This window comes from Ambystoma mexicanum, chromosome 14 (assembly GCF_040938575.1).
Source record: "Ambystoma mexicanum isolate Mex_15411 chromosome 14, UKY_AmexF1_1, whole genome shotgun sequence".
Lineage (NCBI taxonomy): Eukaryota > Metazoa > Chordata > Amphibia > Caudata > Ambystomatidae > Ambystoma > Ambystoma mexicanum.
Genome location: NC_090940.1, coordinates 110,425,328 through 110,444,158, shown reverse-complemented (window position 1 = coordinate 110,444,158; position 18,831 = coordinate 110,425,328). Strand labels below are relative to the sequence as shown.

The following is an 18,831-nucleotide window of genomic DNA, read 5'->3' as shown; positions in this document are numbered from 1 at the left end:
GTTGCCTCGTCGGTGTTGAGGCCAGGTCTATGGCCAGGGGTGCACCGTGCACTACGGGTGCAGGCAGTCAGATGCTGCAAGTGAGAGTGCGCTCGGGATGGTAGGAAATGGCAGCGGATCCGTGTCCCAGCTGCTCCTGGAGCATGGGCGAATCGATGTGCCTCCGAGCACGATCGAGTGTTCGTGATGCGAGCGGGGCTCCAGCAGGGCTCCTGCCCGAGAGTAGAGTGAGCTGAGGGGCAGACAGGAGGGGCCTTTGGCTCACGGGCCTTAGGCAGCTAGGGCCGGCTTCCGCCTCCGGTCGCCAGGCGCTGTCGATATGCAGATGAGGGTTGCTAGGCAACCATAGGGAGCATCGGAGAGACGAACTGTGCGGCGGACATCTTGTGGCCGGGATCTCGTCGGTTTCGCGTTGCCTCGTCGGTGTTGAGGCCAGGTCTATGGCCAGGGGTGCACCGTGCACTACGGGTGCAGGCAGTCAGATGCTGCAAGTGAGAGTGCGCTCGGGATGGTAGGAAATGGCAGCGGATCCGTGTCCCAGCTGCTCCTGCAGCATGGGCGAATCGATGTGCCTCCGAGCACGATCGAGTGTTCGTGATGCGAGCGGGGCTCCAGCAGGGCTCCTGCCCGAGAGTAGAGTGAGCTGAGGGGCAGACAGGAGGGGCCTTTGGCTCACGGGCCTTAGGCAGCTAGGGCCGGCTTCCGCCTCCGGTCGCCAGGCGCTGTCGATATGCAGATGAGGGTTGCTAGGCAACCATAGGGAGCGTCGGAGAGACGAACTGTGCGGCGGCCATCTTGTGGCCGGGATCTCGTCGGTTTCGCGTTGCCTCATCGGTGTTGAGGCCAGGTCTATGGCCAGGGGTGCACCGTGCACTACGGGTGCAGGCAGTCAGATGCTGCAAGTGAGAGTGCGCTCGGGATGGTAGGAAATGGCAGCGGATCCGTGTCCCAGCTGCTCCTGCAGCATGGGCGAATCGATGTGCCTCCGAGCACGATCGAGTGTTCGTGATGCGAGCGGGGCTCCAGCAGGGCTCCTGCCCGAGAGTAGAGTGAGCTGAGGGGCAGACAGGAGGGGCCTTTGGCTCACGGGCCTTAGGCAGCTAGGGCCGGCTTCCGCCTCCGGTCGCCAGGCGCTGTCGATATGCAGATGAGGGTTGCTAGGCAACCATAGGGAGCGTCGGAGAGACGAACTGTGCGGCGGCCATCTTGTGGCCGGGATCTCGTCGGTTTTGCGTTGCCTCGTCGGTGTTGAGGCCAGGTCTATGGCCAGGGGTGCACCGTGCACTACGGGTGCAGGCAGTCAGATGCTGCAAGTGAGAGTGCGCTCGGGATGGTAGGAAATGGCAGCGGATCCGTGTCCCAGCTGCTCCTGCAGCATGGGCGAATCGATGTGCCTCCGAGCACGATCGAGTGTTCGTGATGCGAGCGGGGCTCCAGCAGGGCTCCTGCCCGAGAGTAGAGTGAGCTGAGGGGCAGACGTAGCCATAATCGGAGAGTGGACACTGTGTAGGGGGAGCAGGCTGGGGGAAGTGTCTGCCTCCCAGTCACTGCAGAGGATCCATTTGCAGAAGGGGGGGGTTCGGAGCATTGCCCCCTGGTGGAATCACCCCCCTGGCACCAGAAGCGGCAGGTGGAGGGACAGAGGCCGCCTCACAGGGAGCCTGGATCGCGGTCTGCGGTGTCGCGCGGCCCACGTGGGACCCGGGGGACGGGCCCCTGATGATACCCTTGCCTCCCCGCAGATACAGGTGCTCCTACTACAAGGGACGGGCTGGAGAGCGGCTCTCCCCCAGAGGGAACTGTGAGGACTTCAGTGAGGCATTTGAAGGAGACTGCCACGGGGGTCAGTGTAATCGGTGGTGCCCCGAGTGGTTCTGTCGTCCTACTGGAGGGGGGGCAGGGGGGCACCTCTGGCGACCGTAAGGATTTAAGGATTTGAAGGACCTCTTGCCTGTTTTATTTTTCTTCATGACACTACCCCTGGTCCCCTGTGGGTTAAGAGGTGGGATCCGTGGACTCAAGCTCATCCACGAGCCCTGTTTGGGTCTGGCAACACAGAGGGGACAGCAGGGACTGCTACAACATGGCCACCAAATCCAAAAACAAAGTTGGGAAGGGGGCGCCAGCCGGAGGTGATTTAGTTGGAACACTACCTGCAATTTGGCCGGCGCATACCCCAAGAGATGGCCCTGGAGCAGCCCGGGAGAAGTCGGGCGACGATGCAGATCAGGAGATGGGGGAGGGGCGCTCAATGATGACTAAACAGGAATTCTTGGGGGAGCTCCATGCCTTACAACTGAATTTAGCCAAGACCAAGATCAATTTCAACTAATAAGAACAGATCTGAATGAGGCCCTGGGAGAGATAAGGCAGGAAACGCGCCAATTGGGGGAAAGGACAGATACCCTGGAAAAGGGCCTCCAAGAGATAGAGGAGGAAACCACAGCCAACAGTGAAGCCATAGAGCGATTGGACATGGCTACGAGGAATCTGGAGATCCAACTCGAGGACTTAGAGAACAGATCACGTAGGGTTAACATCAGAGTGAAATCGTTACCAGAATCTGTCTCAGATAAGGATCTAAAGGAGGTTCTCCAGGGCATCTTTGCGGGCATCTTGGGCGAAGGGAACCCTGAGAAGATCGAGTTGGACCGGGTTCACAGAACCGGGCGGTTTGTCAAAAGCCAGACAGCGAGACCCAGAGACGTTCTGGCGGCGTTTGGTAGATATGCCCAGAAGGAAGCAATCCTACGTGCGGCGAGAAGGACGAACCCCTTATGTTTGAAGACCAGCAGATTGCATTGTTTCAGGACTTGGCAGCTAGCACTCTTGTGAAGAGGAGGCAAATGGGACCGCTAGTGAAAGTGTTGAACGAGAAGGGCATTCGATATAAGTGGACTTTTCCGTTTGGGCTACTCTTTGAATGGGAGGGAGCCCAGAAGCGAGTAACAACCCTGCAGGAAGGGGCCGACTTACTTCACATTGAACTAGAGGAAACTCTGACGAGCTCAGGAGCTAGGGGAGCAATAGGACGCAACAGGCCGAAACCATGGAGCTGGTCGACTGTGGGAGAGAGGAAGAGGAAAAGTGGCAAAGATGGTATGAGGAGGCAAAACGGAAATCCTAATGAAGAGCGGCGTAGCTCTCCCAATGTCTTATAAATCTGACTCGAAAGGAGGGGCGGTGGGCCTCTAGAAGGAGAAATGAGGACTTGGGTCGGAGGAGGAGCAACCATTTTGGGTACGGTAAGGGCGGAGATGCCCGAGTTGGGAGTGGTGAGCAGGCGGGAAGGGGGGGTCTTCCAGGGAGGGGGAGGAGGGGTTTGGTGAGGGAAGGTGGAAGGGGGGTGGGAAGGGGTAGGAATGGGGCGCGACATTCAAGGAGAAGAAAGGAGGGAAGACAGTTGATCAGAGGAAGATCTCAGTCGTAACTATTAACCTCTTAAGTGGATAACGCATAATGTGCGTGGATTAAACTCTCCCCTGAGAAGGAAAAAATTGGAACTCTTTTGTGAGAAAGGAGAGACCCGATATTATGGGGCTCCAAGAAACGCACTTGCTATCCAAAGACCAGGGTCGGTTGAAGCTGAGAGGCTTTGATCAGATATTGCATGCCTCAGGTCATAGTAAAGCAAAGGGGGTAGCACTGGCTATCCGGAACACAGTTAATTTCAGAGTGGGAGCGGTCACGAGAGATAAAGAGGGGAGATACTTGGTGGTTAGAGGGGAATGCCAGGATACCCCTTACACAATAGCGGTGGTATACAGTCCCAACTCTGGTCAGGAGCAATTTCTACTGTTGTTGTTGAAAGTGTTGGAAGAACAGTCCTGGGGGCAAATTGTCCTATTGGGAGACCTGAATATCGCATGGGATGGGGTACGGGATAGAAGTGGTTATGGATCCTGGGGTGGAGGGGCAGTGCTGTCGGCAGAATTGAAGGATAAGATTAGGAACCTGGGGATGCGGGATGTGTGGAGGGAGATAAAGGGAAATGCGGAGGGATATACCTTTCTATCTGGGGTCCATGGATCTCAATCTAGAATAGATTATATATGGGTCTCAGCTGGGCTAGTGGGTTATATTCGGGAGGTACAGGTAGGACCGATTGGAATAGCCGACCATAAGGTAGTATCAGTGGTGATGGATTTGGGTAGAAGGGGGTGGGGTGTGTGGGGCTGGAAGTTTCCTAGTGCGCTTTTGAGGGACCCGGTAGTTCGGGGAGAAATTGAGGAGAAGATTAAGACCTTCTTTGCTATAAATAGGCTGGAGGACACGGGAGAAGGGATACGGTGGGACGCTTTTAAGGCGACAATCGGAGGGGATTTAATTGCTGCATCCGCTTTTCGAGTGAAGCAGTTAAGAGCTTTGGCGGTACAATTGGAGGCGGAGGTTGAGGCAGCTAGGCAGATAGCAGGGGCAACTCCATCCCGGAAAGCTATGCGGGAATATAGGAAGGCGCTGGGCCAGTTAGAATTGCTACGTACCAAGAAGGCGGAAGGGGCACTCTTAGCCGTGAGACAAAAGTATTATGCAAAGGCGAATAAAGTGAGTACGCTTCTGGCACGGCTACTTAGGGGAGCAAGGGCGAAAAATGCCATCACAGCCTTGAAACTGGGCAATGGGGTGATGATAACTGAGAAGGAAGAATTGAAGGAGGCTATTGCAGAGTTTTATGACTCCCTTTATACGTCCCAGAACCCCCTTAGTGATGTGCAAGACAGGTTTCTACAATCCGTCCAGCTGCGGGAAATAGATGGCGACTCGAGGGAAGCCTTAAACAGAGTAATCACGGAGGAGGAAGTAAGGGGGGTGGTCAGGGCTCTTCCAGTAAAGAAAGCCCCGGCCCCGACGGTTATACCGCTGCCTTTTATAAAATGTTTATTACACAATTATCACCGCAATTGACCTCCCTATTCAACACGTTCCGACGGACTGGTAAAATGTCCCCGTCGATGGAAGAAGCAAAGGTGACCCTCGTCCTCAAGCCGCATAAGGATCCAGAAGAGAGAACGGCTTACCGCCCCATTGCTTTGATTAATATAGATGCCAAGATTTATACTAAAATCTTGGCGAATAGGTTGAACACTATTTTGTCCTCTCTCGTGCATCCCGACCAGACAGGTTTTGTCAAAGGCCGGCAGACAGCAGATAATATCAGACGGGTGGCTCACTTAGTTGAAAAAGTCCAAAGGACATCTACCCCAGCGGTTTTGGTGGCGCTTGACGCGGAAAAGGCCTTTGACCGTGTGGAGTGGCCTTTTCTGTTTCGCGTAATGAAAAGGATGGGCATTAGGGGAGAATTTCTCACGATGGTCCAGGCCAATTATCAAGCACCATCCGTTAGAATAATGGTTAATGGGTCAGTTACTAGAAGGATCAATTTACAGAGAGGGACTAAGCAAGGCTGCCCCGTATCTACTATTCTCTATGCTCTGTGCCTGGAACCCCTTCTGCATGCGATTAGGGAAACACCGGATATACGAGGCATCCCGTTTGGGGGGGGAACAGCAGAAGGTCGCAGCTTTTGCTGACGACATGCTGCTGATGTTGACGGTGCCCAAAGAGTTGCTTCAGGTTAGCCTATCCTTATTAGAATAATTTGGGGAGGCCTCGGGTCTCAAGGTTAACGCTACCAAGTCAGAAATCCTCAATTTAACGCTTAGGGGACTAGAACTTGAGGAGATGAAGGAAGGTACTCCCCTATTGTGGAGTCCGGGTGGGATTAAATACTTGGGGGTAAAGATTACGGCAACAATCTCAGGGTGGTACTCAGCGAATTTCCCCCTGCTCATTAGAGCTTTTCGCAGTGACTTTCGTAGATGGAGGAGCCTTAGAGTGTCGTGGCTAGGGCGGATCGCAGCAATGAAAATGGTTGTGCTCCCGCGGCTGCTGTATTTATTCCAGGCTATCCCACAACCTGTTCCACCTAGCTTCTTTAGGGAATTGGGGACTCTGACGAGGGATTTTGTGTTGGAAGGGAAAAGACCGAGAGTGCGGGGCGGCTTGTTAATGGCATCTAGACAGGAGGGGGGCATGGCTTTGCCGAATTTTCGGTGGTATTATGAGGCCACTCAGTTACGAATCATCAGGGAATGGCTGCAGGGAGAGGAGAGCCAGCAACAAAAAATTTGGGTGAAAATGGATAGAGCAGTAGCCCACCTTTGTCTCTCGGAGGTCCTATGGCTCCCGAAGGAGCATAGGCTGCGGCACCTATATGAAAGCACTATCACCAAACTAATGGTGGACATATGGGATGCCATGGTGCGGGCCAAGGGAATTACTTCTTTCCCGTCTCCATTTACGCCGCTATTTGGAAATGGCAACTTCACCCCGGGCTTGTAGAGGGGGGATTTTGTGTGTTGGCAGGAAGGGGGATGTGGGAAGTTATGTGACATGTTCCGGGAGGGGGCATTGTTATCATTTGAGGACTGCAAGAGGGTTTTTGCAATACAGGAGAAGGAAAGATTGCACTACGCTTAAATAAGACATTGGGTACTACATCCGGGAGTTAGGAAAGCGGCAACTAGGGGTCTGACAAAATTTGAAAGGTTTCTGCTGACCAATGACGGTGCGAAAGGCCTTATCTCCAATATTTATAAGTTCCTGAATAGTTCTGATTCCGATCTTCAGTGGCCATATATGCAGAAATGGGAAAAGGCCATAGGGAGGGAAATCAGTAGAGGGGAGTGGGAAAGTCTTTGGAAGAAGATACCCAAATTAGACAGAGCCCCCCAGCTCCAAGAAGCATGGTATAAGCTCCTATTCCGATGGCACTACACCCCAGCCAAACTGTATAAGATGTTTCCCACGAGACTGGATGGGTGCTGGAGGGGGTGTGGGCAGGTAGGCACGGCAGAAGACGTTTGGTGGCAATGTCCCAAGATTGCTTCTTTTTGGGCCGAGATACAAAGCGTCCGAGGGAATTCTGATGAGGGGAGGATGGGGGGTAGGGAGAAAGCAAGAGTAATTTTGACGCTGGCAGCCCTTTTGTTGATAGCCCAAAGATGGAGGAGCCCAGAGATTCCAAAGGAACAAGACTGGCTGCGGAAAGTTTGGGACATAGTAGCCTTGGAGTGGGCAACATATGCCATGGAAAATAGAGCACAAAGTTTTGCTGCCGAATGGGGAGAGATTATGTCTTTTCTCAAGGATGACTACAGAGTGATATGGTGTCCTCAGTGATTGAGACTTCTTGAGCTACAATAGGGTGAGGGAACTGTCTGGGAGAGGGACTATGAGGGATTTTGAATGCTCATCGTCCTGGGGAGGGTGGTAGGGGGGGGGGATTTTCTTTCTTTTATTGTTGCCTTGATGTTAAAATCTGAAAAGTCCAATAAAAAGAGTTTTCAAAAATAAGAATGGGGTCAATAGGCACCCCTGTTTAAAGCCCAGTCACATGCTAAATGTATTTGTTGTCACCCCAGTATTAACTACTGATGTGTAATATTAACTGTGTCAAAAATGTTTACATTTTTGGCTGCAGCTAGAATATATACGTACTAGTTCAAAGGTCATGAGCATTGTTTTGAGCCTGTCGATTTCTTGCCTCAGTTCCCTGATCAGTTTCACATTTGTATCCTGCAACAAAGAAAAGGTAAATATTGATGACATCAACTTCCAACAAGGTAAACAACAATTTTATATCCAAACACGTTATTTCACAGAGGTTCCATGAAATGTATCACTTTTTAGACACTGACACCAGCTTTTCACAGAGCAATAAGCAAAGAATAGTGAACCAAAGTAAGAAGACTACCAGTTGCATCCCCCAACATTCTTGCCTTCATTTTGCAGCTCAACAAAGTTATGCAGTCATCAAATAATAACAACACTTTTAATGTTTTAACCACATGGGGCAATTCGCAAATACTATTGTACAGAGAGAGCGAGGCACACAGCATGCCTCTTCTTCAGCCCATATCGCTATGCACAAAGATTCTCTGATTGTCAACAGAGATTTAAGAGTAAAGGGAGGGACTGGATGTTGTCCCTCTACGCACCTGCACCCCACCCATGTTTTGTATTGTTCGTGGTTTCCGTTTTCCAGTGGCTTCTTAGCTACATCCTTTCATTTTGCTTAACGAAACGCACCTAGCAATGTTCTAATTTAAATAGAAAGACATTCTGCTGCAAAATGGATGCATGCTAGACAACAGGCTACAACCATGTTGGAACATCTATGCCTATGGCAATGCCTTAAGATAAAGGAGTTTTCATTTCCTGTCTCTTAAGATGGAAGCCACAGAATTCTAGGCAAACAAAGAATGTAAGAAAGTTAAACAGTGAATTGCGGTAAGTTACAAAGATTACACCAAAGTGATTTGGTGTGGTATGTTGCGATTTAATACAGGACAGCCTGACACGTGTTTCGAGCGAAAGCTCTTCCTCTGAGGCCAGAGTTCCTTGTACAATTAGGATGAGCAATTCCTTGAAGTAAGGACGATTCTAATTATAATCCCGATTTCTGATAACCAAATGCAATTGCAACTGCAAATTTGAGTAACAGCCTTCCGGCAGACGAATGATTAAAGGGAGGTCCTGTGTTAGAACCTTGTTACTTTTGGCATTAGCGCTGGGTCCTTTTGTGGCCTTTTTGACCAAACAAAGAATGTAGCAAAGAGCACTTGGGAGGCAAAATGCTACATACATGTGGTTTTCTAGATATTGCCGGATACCAGTCAGGATCAGCAAACTGGGTCTTTGAGACATCGTACTTGCTGGGCTGTGATTACTGTAGAGGCTGATGTGCAATGTCTTGTGGACCTGTAATAGAGTGTCTCCATTTTGGAAAGATACATGGGCGAGGATTGGTATAGTGGTGGTGTTGCCTACTTATGGTGTTGCACGTGAGGCGAGATATGTTGGAGGATATCTGCTGTTCAGATCCTTCAGTTCCACAGAGCTGCAATGTTGCAAAAATAGTCGAAATCAGGAAGAAGCCATTGGCAGAGGACAGGATAAACGGTATGAAGACTCTCAAAATATGAGGAGAGAATATTTGTCAGAAGAAAGGCTCTTGACAAAGAAACATGCTGCTTGGACGGTGTCTAATGATTTGCTCGGCTGGTTGGCATTAATGAGCCATGCTACCAGGACAGTGTCTTATGATTTGCTCGGCTGATTGGCATTAAGGAGCCATGCTACCAGGACAGTGTCTAATGATTCGCTCGGCTGGTTGGCATTAAGGAGCCATGCTACCAGGACAGTGTCTAATGATTCACTCGGCTGGTTGGCTTTAAGGAGCCATACTACCAGGACAATGTCTAATGATTTACTCGGCTGGTTGGCTTTAAGGAGCCATACTACCAGGACAATGTCTAATGATTTACTCGGCTGGTTGGCTTTAAGGAACCATGCTACCAGGACAGTGTCTAATGATTCGCTCGGCTGGTTGGCTTTAAGGAACCATGCTACCAGGATAGTATCTATTGTTTTGCTCGGCTGATTGGCTTTCAGGAACCATGCTACCAGGACAGTGTCTTATGATTTGCTCGGCTGGTTGGCTTTAAGGAACCATGCTACCAGAACAGTGTTTAATGATTTGCTCAGCTGGTCGCTTTAAAGAACCATGCTGCCAGGACAGTGTCTAGGGATTTGCTTGGCTGATTGGCTTTAAGGAACCATGCTTCCAGGACAGTGTCTAATGATTTGCTTGGCTGATTGGCTTTAAGGAACCATGCTACCAGACCGTGTATAATGATTTGCTCGGCTGATTGGCTTTAAGGAACCATGCTACCAGACAGTGTATAATGATTTGCTCGGCTGATTGGCATTAAGGAGCCATGCTACCAGGACAGTGTCTAATGATTTCCTCGGTTGGTTGGCTTTAAACGAACCATGCTAGCAGGACAGTGTTTAATGATTCGATCAGCTGGTCCGCTTTAAAGAACCATGCTGCCTGGAAAGTGTCTAGGGATTTGCTTGGCTGATTGGCTTTAAGGAACCATGCTACCAGGACAGTGTTAATGATTTGCTTGGCTGATTGGCTTTAAGGAACCATGCTACCAGGACAGTGTCTAATGATTTGCTTGGCTGATTGGCTTTAAGGAACCATGCTACCAGACAGTGTATAATGATTTGCTTGGCTGGTTGGCTTTAATGAGCCATGCTACCAGGACAGTGTCTAATGATTCGCTTGGCTGGTTGGCTTTAAGGAACCATGCTACCAGGATAGTATCTATTGTTTTGCTTGGCTGATTGGCTTTAAGGAACCATACTTCCAGGACAGTGTCTAATGATTTGCTCGGCTGATTGGCTTTAAGGGACTATGCTACCAGGACAGTGTCTTATGATTTGCTCAGCTGGTTGGCTTTAAGGAACCATGCTACCAGGTCAGTGTTTAATGATTTGCTCAGCTGGTCCACTTTAAAGAACCATGCTGCCTGGACAGTGTCCAGGGATTTGCTTGGCTGATTGGCTTTAAGGAACCATGCTACCAGGACAGTGTCTAATGATTTGCTTGGCTGATTGGCTTTAAGGAACCATGCTACCAGACAGTGTATAATGATTTGCTCGGCTGGTTGGCTTTAATGAGCCATGCTACCAGGACAGTGTCTAATGATTCGCTCGGCTGATTGCCTTTCAGGAACCATGCTACCAGGACAGTGTCTAATGATTCGCTCGGCTGATTGCCTTTCAGGAACCATGCTACCAGGACAGTGTCTAATGATTCGCTTGGCTGGTTGGCTTTAAGGAACCATGCTACCAGGATAGTATCTATTGTTTTGCTCGGCTGATTGGCTTTCAGGAACCATGCTACCAGACAGTGTATAGTGATTTGCTTGGCTGATTGGCTTTAAGGAACCATACTTCCAGGACAGTGTCTAATGATTTGCTCGGCTGGTTGGCTTTAAGGGACTATGCTACCAGGACAGTGTCTTATGATTTGCTCAGCTGGTTGGCTTTAAGGAACCATGCTACCAGGACAGTGTTTAATGATTTGCTCAGCTGGCCCACTTTAAAGAACCAGGCTGCCTGGACAGTGTCCAGGGATTTGCTTGGCTGATTGGCTTTACGGAGCCATGCTACCAGGACAGTGTCTAATGAATTGCTCGGCTGGTTGGCTTTAAGGAGCCATGGTACCAGGACAGTGTCTTATGATTTGCTCGGCTGATTGGCATTAAGGAGCCATGCTACCAGGACAGTGTCTTATGATTTGCTCGGCTGATTGGCATTAAGGAACCATGCTACCAGGACAGTGTTTAATGATTGTCTCAGCTGGTCCTCTTTAAGGAACCATGCTACCAGGATAGTATCTATTGTTTTGCTCGGCTGATTGGCTTTCAGGAACCATGCTACCAGACAGTGTATAGTGATTTGCTTGGCTGATTGGCTTTAAGGAACCATACTTCCAGGACAGTGTCTAATGATTTGCTCGGCTGGTTGGCTTTAAGGGACTATGCTACCAGGACAGTGTCTTATGATTTGCTCGGCTGATTGGCATTAAGGAGCCATGCTACCAGGACAGTGTCTTATGATTTGCTCGGCTGATTGGCATTAAGGAGCCATGCTACCAGGACAGTGTCTTATGATTTGCTCGGCTGATTGGCATTAAGGAGCCATGCTACCAGGACAGTGTCTTATGATTTGCTCGGCTGATTGGCATTAAGGAGCCATGCTACCAGGACAGTGACTTATGATTTGCTCGGCTGATTGGCATTAAGGAACCATGCTACCAGGACAGTGTTTAATGATTGTCTTAGCTGGTCCGCTTTAAGGAGCCATGCTACCAGGACAGTGTCTTATGATTTGATCGGCTGGTTGGCTTTAAGGAGCCATGCTACCAGGACAGTGTCTTATGATTTGCTCGGCTGGTTGGCTTTAAGGAGCCATGCTACCAGGACAGTGTCTTATGATTTGCTCGGCTGATTGGCATTAAGGAGCCATGCTACCAGGACAGTGTCTTATGATTTGCTCGGCTGATTGGCATTAAGGAGCCATGCGACCAGGACAGTGTCTTATGATTTGCTCGGCTGATTGGCATTAAGGAACCATGCTACCAGGACAGTGTTTAATGATTGTCTCAGCTGGTCCGCTTTAAGGAGCCATGCTACCAGGACAGTGTTTTATGATTTGCTCGGCTGATTGGCATTAAGGAGCCATGCTACCAGGACAGTGTCTTATGATTTGCTCGGCTGATTGGCATTAAGGAACCATGCTACCAGGACAGTGTTTAATGATTGTCTCAGCTGGTCCGCTTTAAGGAGCCATGCTACCAGGACAGTGTCTTATGATTTGCTCGGCTGGTTGGCTTTAAGGAGCCATGCTACCAGGACAGTGTCTTATGATTTGCTCGGCTGGTTGGCTTTAAGGAGCCATGCTACCAGGACAGTGTTTTATGATTTGCTCGGCTGATTGGCATTAAGGAGCCATGCTACCAGGACAGTGTCTTATGATTTGCTCGGCTGATTGGCATTAAGGAACCATGCTACCAGGACAGTGTTTAATGATTGTCTCAGCTGGTCCACTTTAAGGAGCCATGCTACCAGGACAGTGTCTTATGATTTGCTCGGCTGGTTGGCTTTAAGGAGCCATGCTACCAGGACAGTGTCTTATGATTTGCTCGGCTGGTTGGCTTTAAGGAGCCATGCTACCAGGACAGTGTCTTATGATTTGCTCGGCTGATTGGCATTAAGGAGCCATGCTACCAGGACAGTGTCTTATGATTTGCTCGGCTGGTTGGCTTTAAACGAACCATGCTAGCAGGACAGTGTTTAATGATTTGCTCGGCTGATTGGCATTAAGGAGCCATGCTACCAGGACAGTGTCTTATGATTTGCTCGGCTGATTGGCATTAAGGAGCCATGGTACCAGGACAGTGTCTTATGATTTGCTCGGCTGATTGGCATTAAGGAGCCGTGCTACCAGGACAGTGTCTTATGATTTGCTCGGCTGATTGGCTTTAAGGAACCATGCTGCCTGGACAGTGTCTAATGGTTTGCTCGGCTGATTGGCCGTTTCTATGAAAGAATTACACATTTTAAAAACTTCACCCATTTCTATGCAGAACAATATTGTTAGTGGGTTTTTAAAATGATAAACAAACAGACCATGAAGTGTCTCCCCTCTCCATTTGCCATACAATATGAGAGTGAATGTAGAGGCTATGAACTCATGTCACAATTTCTGAACCTGTTTACAGTCTTGTGATATTTAAGACAGTGCAACATTCGGTTGTGGCACATTCACTGTGAATGAGACAGTGCAGCGCTTTGAAGTGGCCTTAAGATTGCATTGTAGTGCCATACAAACCCCCAATATACTCTGGTGTCGGAAGCGGCCAGCTGGAGTAGGTAACACAACAAAATGCTCTCCTCTATGCTGGTGCGGCTTAACACCTGACGATTGACATCTGCTGATGTCCGAAGGTGCTTTTCTCGAGAGGGCCCTGCAATACGCTCTGCTTAGTCTCTTACAGCCTGAGGGTATCTGTGTCTGTCCCTGGAGCGTAGCATCTCCCATTTGTCCGTGTTTTTGCCACCCAGCATCCTCCTGCCGCACGTAATTGAGGTCTGTGTGAGGAGCTGGGGTTCCATGAGTACGTTGCTAAGGGGGTATAAGGATACCAATTAGCTGTTTGGGACAGCCGGTCCAGTCGAGTTCGACAAAGAAGGTCCAAGCAGCATGTGGGCAGGCTCGAGGGAACACGTGTGTGGATACGGATGTAACCTTGGCAGCTAATCAAATTCACACTTCATCAATAACAATGGTTTTGAAGTGCGCGGAGCACCGCAATGTTTCCAACTGTCATGGTTGGAGGGAAGGAGCTCCATACTTAAAAATTTGCAGCATTGAATAAGTAAACTAGACTGATGTCTTTTGAATTCTTCTTGTGAACCTACCTAACAGTAACCAAGGTCACAATTTTTGGGAAGTTTATGAGTTAGCCAGGAGGCCATTGACATTTTGGGAATACACTATTCCCTACTTCAAGAGCTTAATTTGCCAATGATTAACCGTTATTGATGAAGTGTGAATTTGATTAGCTGCAAGGATCTATTTTTGACGAAGACCTGTGGTTTCAGGTCGAAACGCGTGTTGGTTAACCTTTACAAAGGAAATCATATATGAACAAAGACTAAGCATACCAAGATTTGTTATGTTATGTTAGCGGTACTTGTATAGCGCACTGTCACCAACGGAATTGGTCCCCAGGCGCACTGGCGGATCTGTAAACAGGAAGCTTGGGGTAGGGTTAGTCGGGAGGAGGGGAGAAGGAGAGTGGGAGAAGTGGTGTGCTGTTGGCAGCTTCAGCTCGGTATACACCGAGTGCTGGGCGTTGGTGCTAGTATCGGATCGGATGAAGGCCTCGAGTGCTGTGGGTGAAGTTTATGTGTTGTTGATGCGGTGTGGTAAAGTGCATGCGGGTTGCTGGAAGAGAGATGGTTGTGTTGCTTTGTGTGGGTTTAAGTATGCAGAAGATTGAGGTTTGGGTTAGTGGGCTGTGTATCCTGGTTCAGGTACTTATGATTCCGTTTGAGTTGTATACCTGTGAGTTCTGATGTTGCTGGTTCCTCGTGGGCGACTCGATTTGGTGGTGTTGCGCTGATCCAACTGTATCCTATTGAGTATAGTTTGGATTGGTGGGTGCGTCTGAACCTAATCTTCAGGTGTGGGACTGTTTGAACTTTGTGGTTATTGCAAATATCTCTTGAAAACAACTCTTGACAATTTGACTATGGATTAGTGTTTTAGGCAACAATTAGAAATATATAAGGGAGTAGCGCTCTGGTCACACTACCTGGTTAACACTTTGTTTAGGTGACCTTTGGGCTTGACCTTTGCATGCTGAAATTCCCTCTTAAACCCAGAACCATTGTTAGGTTTTAAGAACAGTTACTCTTATTGCTTGCTCTTAGCTCGTTGAGTTCTTAGCCTCATACCTATACATGGATGTGGATATACCAGTAAAGATACTAGTGGGTGTCAGGGGGTGTAACCAGTACACTGTTTACGGCTCACAGGTGACTTGTTAGCTATGGCCCATTCGTTTTTGTTCCCTGAATCTGGTCCAACTGGATTTGTTATTGGCCATTAGCTCGCCTAGGTTGAGATACTGTAGAGTTGGGGGCTAGAACTAAATGATCATTATGAAGAATCATCATCAAGGAAAAGCAATGGTAAGCAATTGCGAGGTTTTTATTGAAACACTGTGGGTAAATGACATTCCCGCATATTCTGGCCAGTCTCAATCAAACTTGAACAGGACTAGGGATGCTCTCAGTTATGACGCTGAATGTAGGCAATGAAACGTGTATTAAATAAAGCTGTAAAGGAAGGTAAATTTCCAATGGGACAACTATCTAATCTTAAGAGAGCTAGGGCGTTGAAGGCCCAAGGGAAACTACTGAAGGTACTATTATCCTAGATTGGTAGATAGCCACTTTCAGCACCTCTTTTTAATCCAGGGTGGCATTGAACTGTTAGGTTGAATGTCCATCTTGTATGATATTCCCCTCACCTGGTGAGTCCCCCAGCTCTTTTTGCTGGACTATTGGATCTTTTCTGACTCTCATGAGTGAGTGGGAATCCTTTTCCTCACTCACCTATTCTTGTTCTGTACTCTGGAGGCCCCTTTTTGTGTATATTTTCATGGACTCTACTTTCTTCCCATTTTCTATGGCATCTGTAATTTCTTATTGTAGCACGCTGCACCTTAAGTGCAGTGTAACTGGACGCTCCTTGAGCTTCCCTCTTTGTTTTTATTTTAATTCCTTGCAGGAAGTACTGTTCCCAAGAACAGGAAGGTACTTTTTATCCTACCTAAACTTTTCTTGGGAAACCAGCAACCCCCACCTTAGGTGGAGTGTGAAGGGGACACCATGTGTCTCTTTCTCCATTCTCCTGTACCTTTTTGGTTACAGTAACAAATCCATCTGAGTGGCTGGTGGCAGTGGATATTGTTTCTACTAACTGTGTGGCGCACTTGCAATGCAGGCTGCGTTTGCAGCTACGGTAAGAGACACATGGGACACCATTGATCCAAAATGGTTCCTGTATTCTTTTTCCCCAACTCACAATGGTTTGTTCGTTCCTTCTTCTGCTGTGCTGGGTGGGGAGGTCCTTGTGTGTCTTTTGTCTCTGCCGAAATTCCTTTGTGAAGCCCATCCGAACGCACCAGTTTGTCTGGCAGGACAGGAAGCTGGGGGTACTCCACAGGTATTTGTCCTCCAGTGTGCCGGCTTAGATCCAGTTCTAGCTGGCAGGCTGGCTGTTCTGAAAGGACAGCCCCCACCCGAGCTTTGACTGACAGCATGCACGTTGAATGGCTGGGTCCCTGCATAAAAGGGGACCACTGGAAGATACATTCCAAAGAGGAGAAGAAGAAAAAGGTTGTCTGCAGCTACCTCCAGAGACTGCCAGAGCCCCCTGAGTGACCGCTGCTGCTCCAGCCCTCTTTTCCAAGAGTCAGAGAACCTCAGATCCGGACAACTTCCTCCCTTAGACTGGTGGGACCAACCAGTCTGAAGAAGACCTGCATTTCAAGCCATCCCACAACGAGCCGAGACCTTCACTGGGTGCAATATCCTGGGACGTGTGGCCATTGTGCAGTGCATCGTTGTCTGAACTTTGGTGGACTCCTTTCGGACCTCCAGAAGTAAGATACTGCTCCTTAAAGTCCCCTCATCTGAAGGCTGGGTTGAGAAAGCAAGCTGAATCGACCGGGCGATATCAATTATTCGCTGGTGCTTTGAAAAGGGCGCCAAAACAACAGAACTGAGAAGAATCCATTGCTGAATGCCTCTCCTTTCCACTGCTGTTGCGAGATCCATTCCAGTATCCCTGCTTCAGCCTGCCTGACCAAGAATCTGGTGACCGGGTTTGCTGCTGCTGCATCGTGGAAGCATTGTGCTGTATCTCTTTCTTCACGCACAGGTAGAACTTACCTAGAGTTGCTTTGCTGCTCCTGTGTGGCTGGAGTTTATTTGCGCATTTGGGAGTTTGCCCATACACGTTCGCCGAGACCCAACGCCTGTGCGCCTACAAGGAGCCTTCTCCGAAGCCCCTGACCTTTGATCCCAACAAAGAAACTGTTCTTATTTGCTACACGTCTTCTTCTGGAACTCTTGACTCTTTACAGCTTGTGCCTTACCTGTTTTGCCCCCTAATTTGACTCTGAGACACTCATAACTAGATGGGGATGGACTACTAAAGCCTAAGGCCTCTGTGAGTGTAAGTGCACGTCTTACCCGCTCTGTGTTGGTTTTAATTCATTCATTCTTCCTTGACCCAGTGATTCCAAGTATTATTTGCCAAGTGCTTTACGTATCTTGCTTCCAACTATTCTACAAGTGTGTATTAAAGGATAGTTCCGGGACTTTTTTTTTATTGTCCCTACGGTTCGGCCATGTGTTTTTAAGCATAACTCGGTAGATCGTAGAAAACTTTCCTATGGACCTTACCCGACTTTTCGTCCATTAACGCACTCGAAATCAGCCGCCATTTTCTGATAATCCTATCATTTCCCCCCATCGCCCTGGCTCACCTGCTTTTGCGGCACTAAATCAATTCCCCCGCCCCTGAGCCTGACATCAGCAGACGCGTACCGCCCATTTCCCAACGCCAAAGCACGTTTCGTGTCAACAATCGCTGCGCCTCAGCTAATGAAGTGTCGCCATGGAAATGGCAGGACGCCTCTTTCCTCAATAAGTATAAACACACCGTTTCACAACACACAGCAGCAGATTTTCGATTCCATTACTCTCTCTGTGTTACTTTGAGTATTCTGTGACTCGTTTCTGTGCTCTGGTCAGCTACCTTCGCCGCTTCTAGGCCTTGTGAACACCTGTACCATCTCTGTAAATTATTTTACTTTCTTTACCACACAATGGCTACAATAATGCCGTATATGTACGAGCCCGAGTACACCGAGGAAGAATTACTGGAAAGGCAAGCACGCGAAAACGATGGGGATTCGGACGGCAGTTGGGAGGACCAGTCAACGGATGAAGAGCCTGGACCATGTCGCATGGACGGCGTCTCCGCCTGGTGCACGTGCAATCGGTGCGAGCTAATGCCAACTGAGGAGGAGAACTGCTGCTGCCGTGAAAATTCCGGGTGCTTGGCCTACATTTCGGAAGGCGAGCCAAGTCCGCAATGCATCACCGAGCTGCCAGAGTTCAGGGAAGCCTGCCTCTCACGGACCGTGTTGAGGATGATGATGGTGCTTATGCACGAACTTCGCGGCACTGTTCGTCCGCGTAATCCGAGTAACGAGTAAGTATACTCTGGTTTTGATGTCAGTGATGCCACTACTATGTCATGGTCGTCTCCCACATATAAAATTACATCTACATATCATTCGAATGCATGTAAATTGGTTCCATATTGTGCATTTTCTAGATAGAATTTTTTTCAAAGCAGAATGACATTTTTTTACCTGAATCGACAGTGATAAGAAAGTTTTGTCATTTTAATACAGTTTGCATCTTTCGTTTTCACAGGTGGTACAGGCTGGTGGCCTTTCGTTGCTTCACTTGGTGGCTTCACGGGAGGCTCGGACACCGCGTTCGGAGAGTAATACCTGCCTGTGCGGTACTTGCCATTAGACAACATTTCCCCAGCGACAGTGGACAATACAGCGGATTTTCCCTGGATGTGCTGCAACCGCAACTTTACAATGTGTAATGTTTATTATTTATGTTCAATTGAAATTAAGATCTAAAATAAAACCCAACATATATTTTAACAATGGTTGTTTTGATTTTTTAAATGAATCTAGTGTGTCTCCATTGAATAGTCTTCCTGTGCCTTGTCTTGTCACACCACATGTCTCCGGCCAGCATCCTCCCTCACGCTGGCCGCCCACCTTCAATCCACATAACCGTTGAA

General features: G+C 48.8%; 1 protein-coding gene across 2 annotated transcripts in view; it reads right to left on the bottom strand.

The window, feature by feature from the left end:
• Window positions 1–18,831, bottom strand: part of LOC138527467 (stAR-related lipid transfer protein 9-like) — a 590,857-nt gene that overhangs the window by 231,811 nt on the left and 340,215 nt on the right. For both annotated transcript variants that reach the window (XM_069638652.1, XM_069638653.1), the window contains exon 14: window positions 7,501–7,578. In XM_069638652.1, coding sequence (XP_069494753.1) covers window positions 7,501–7,578 — 78 coding nt within the window. The remainder of the gene's footprint in view (window positions 1–7,500; window positions 7,579–18,831) is intronic.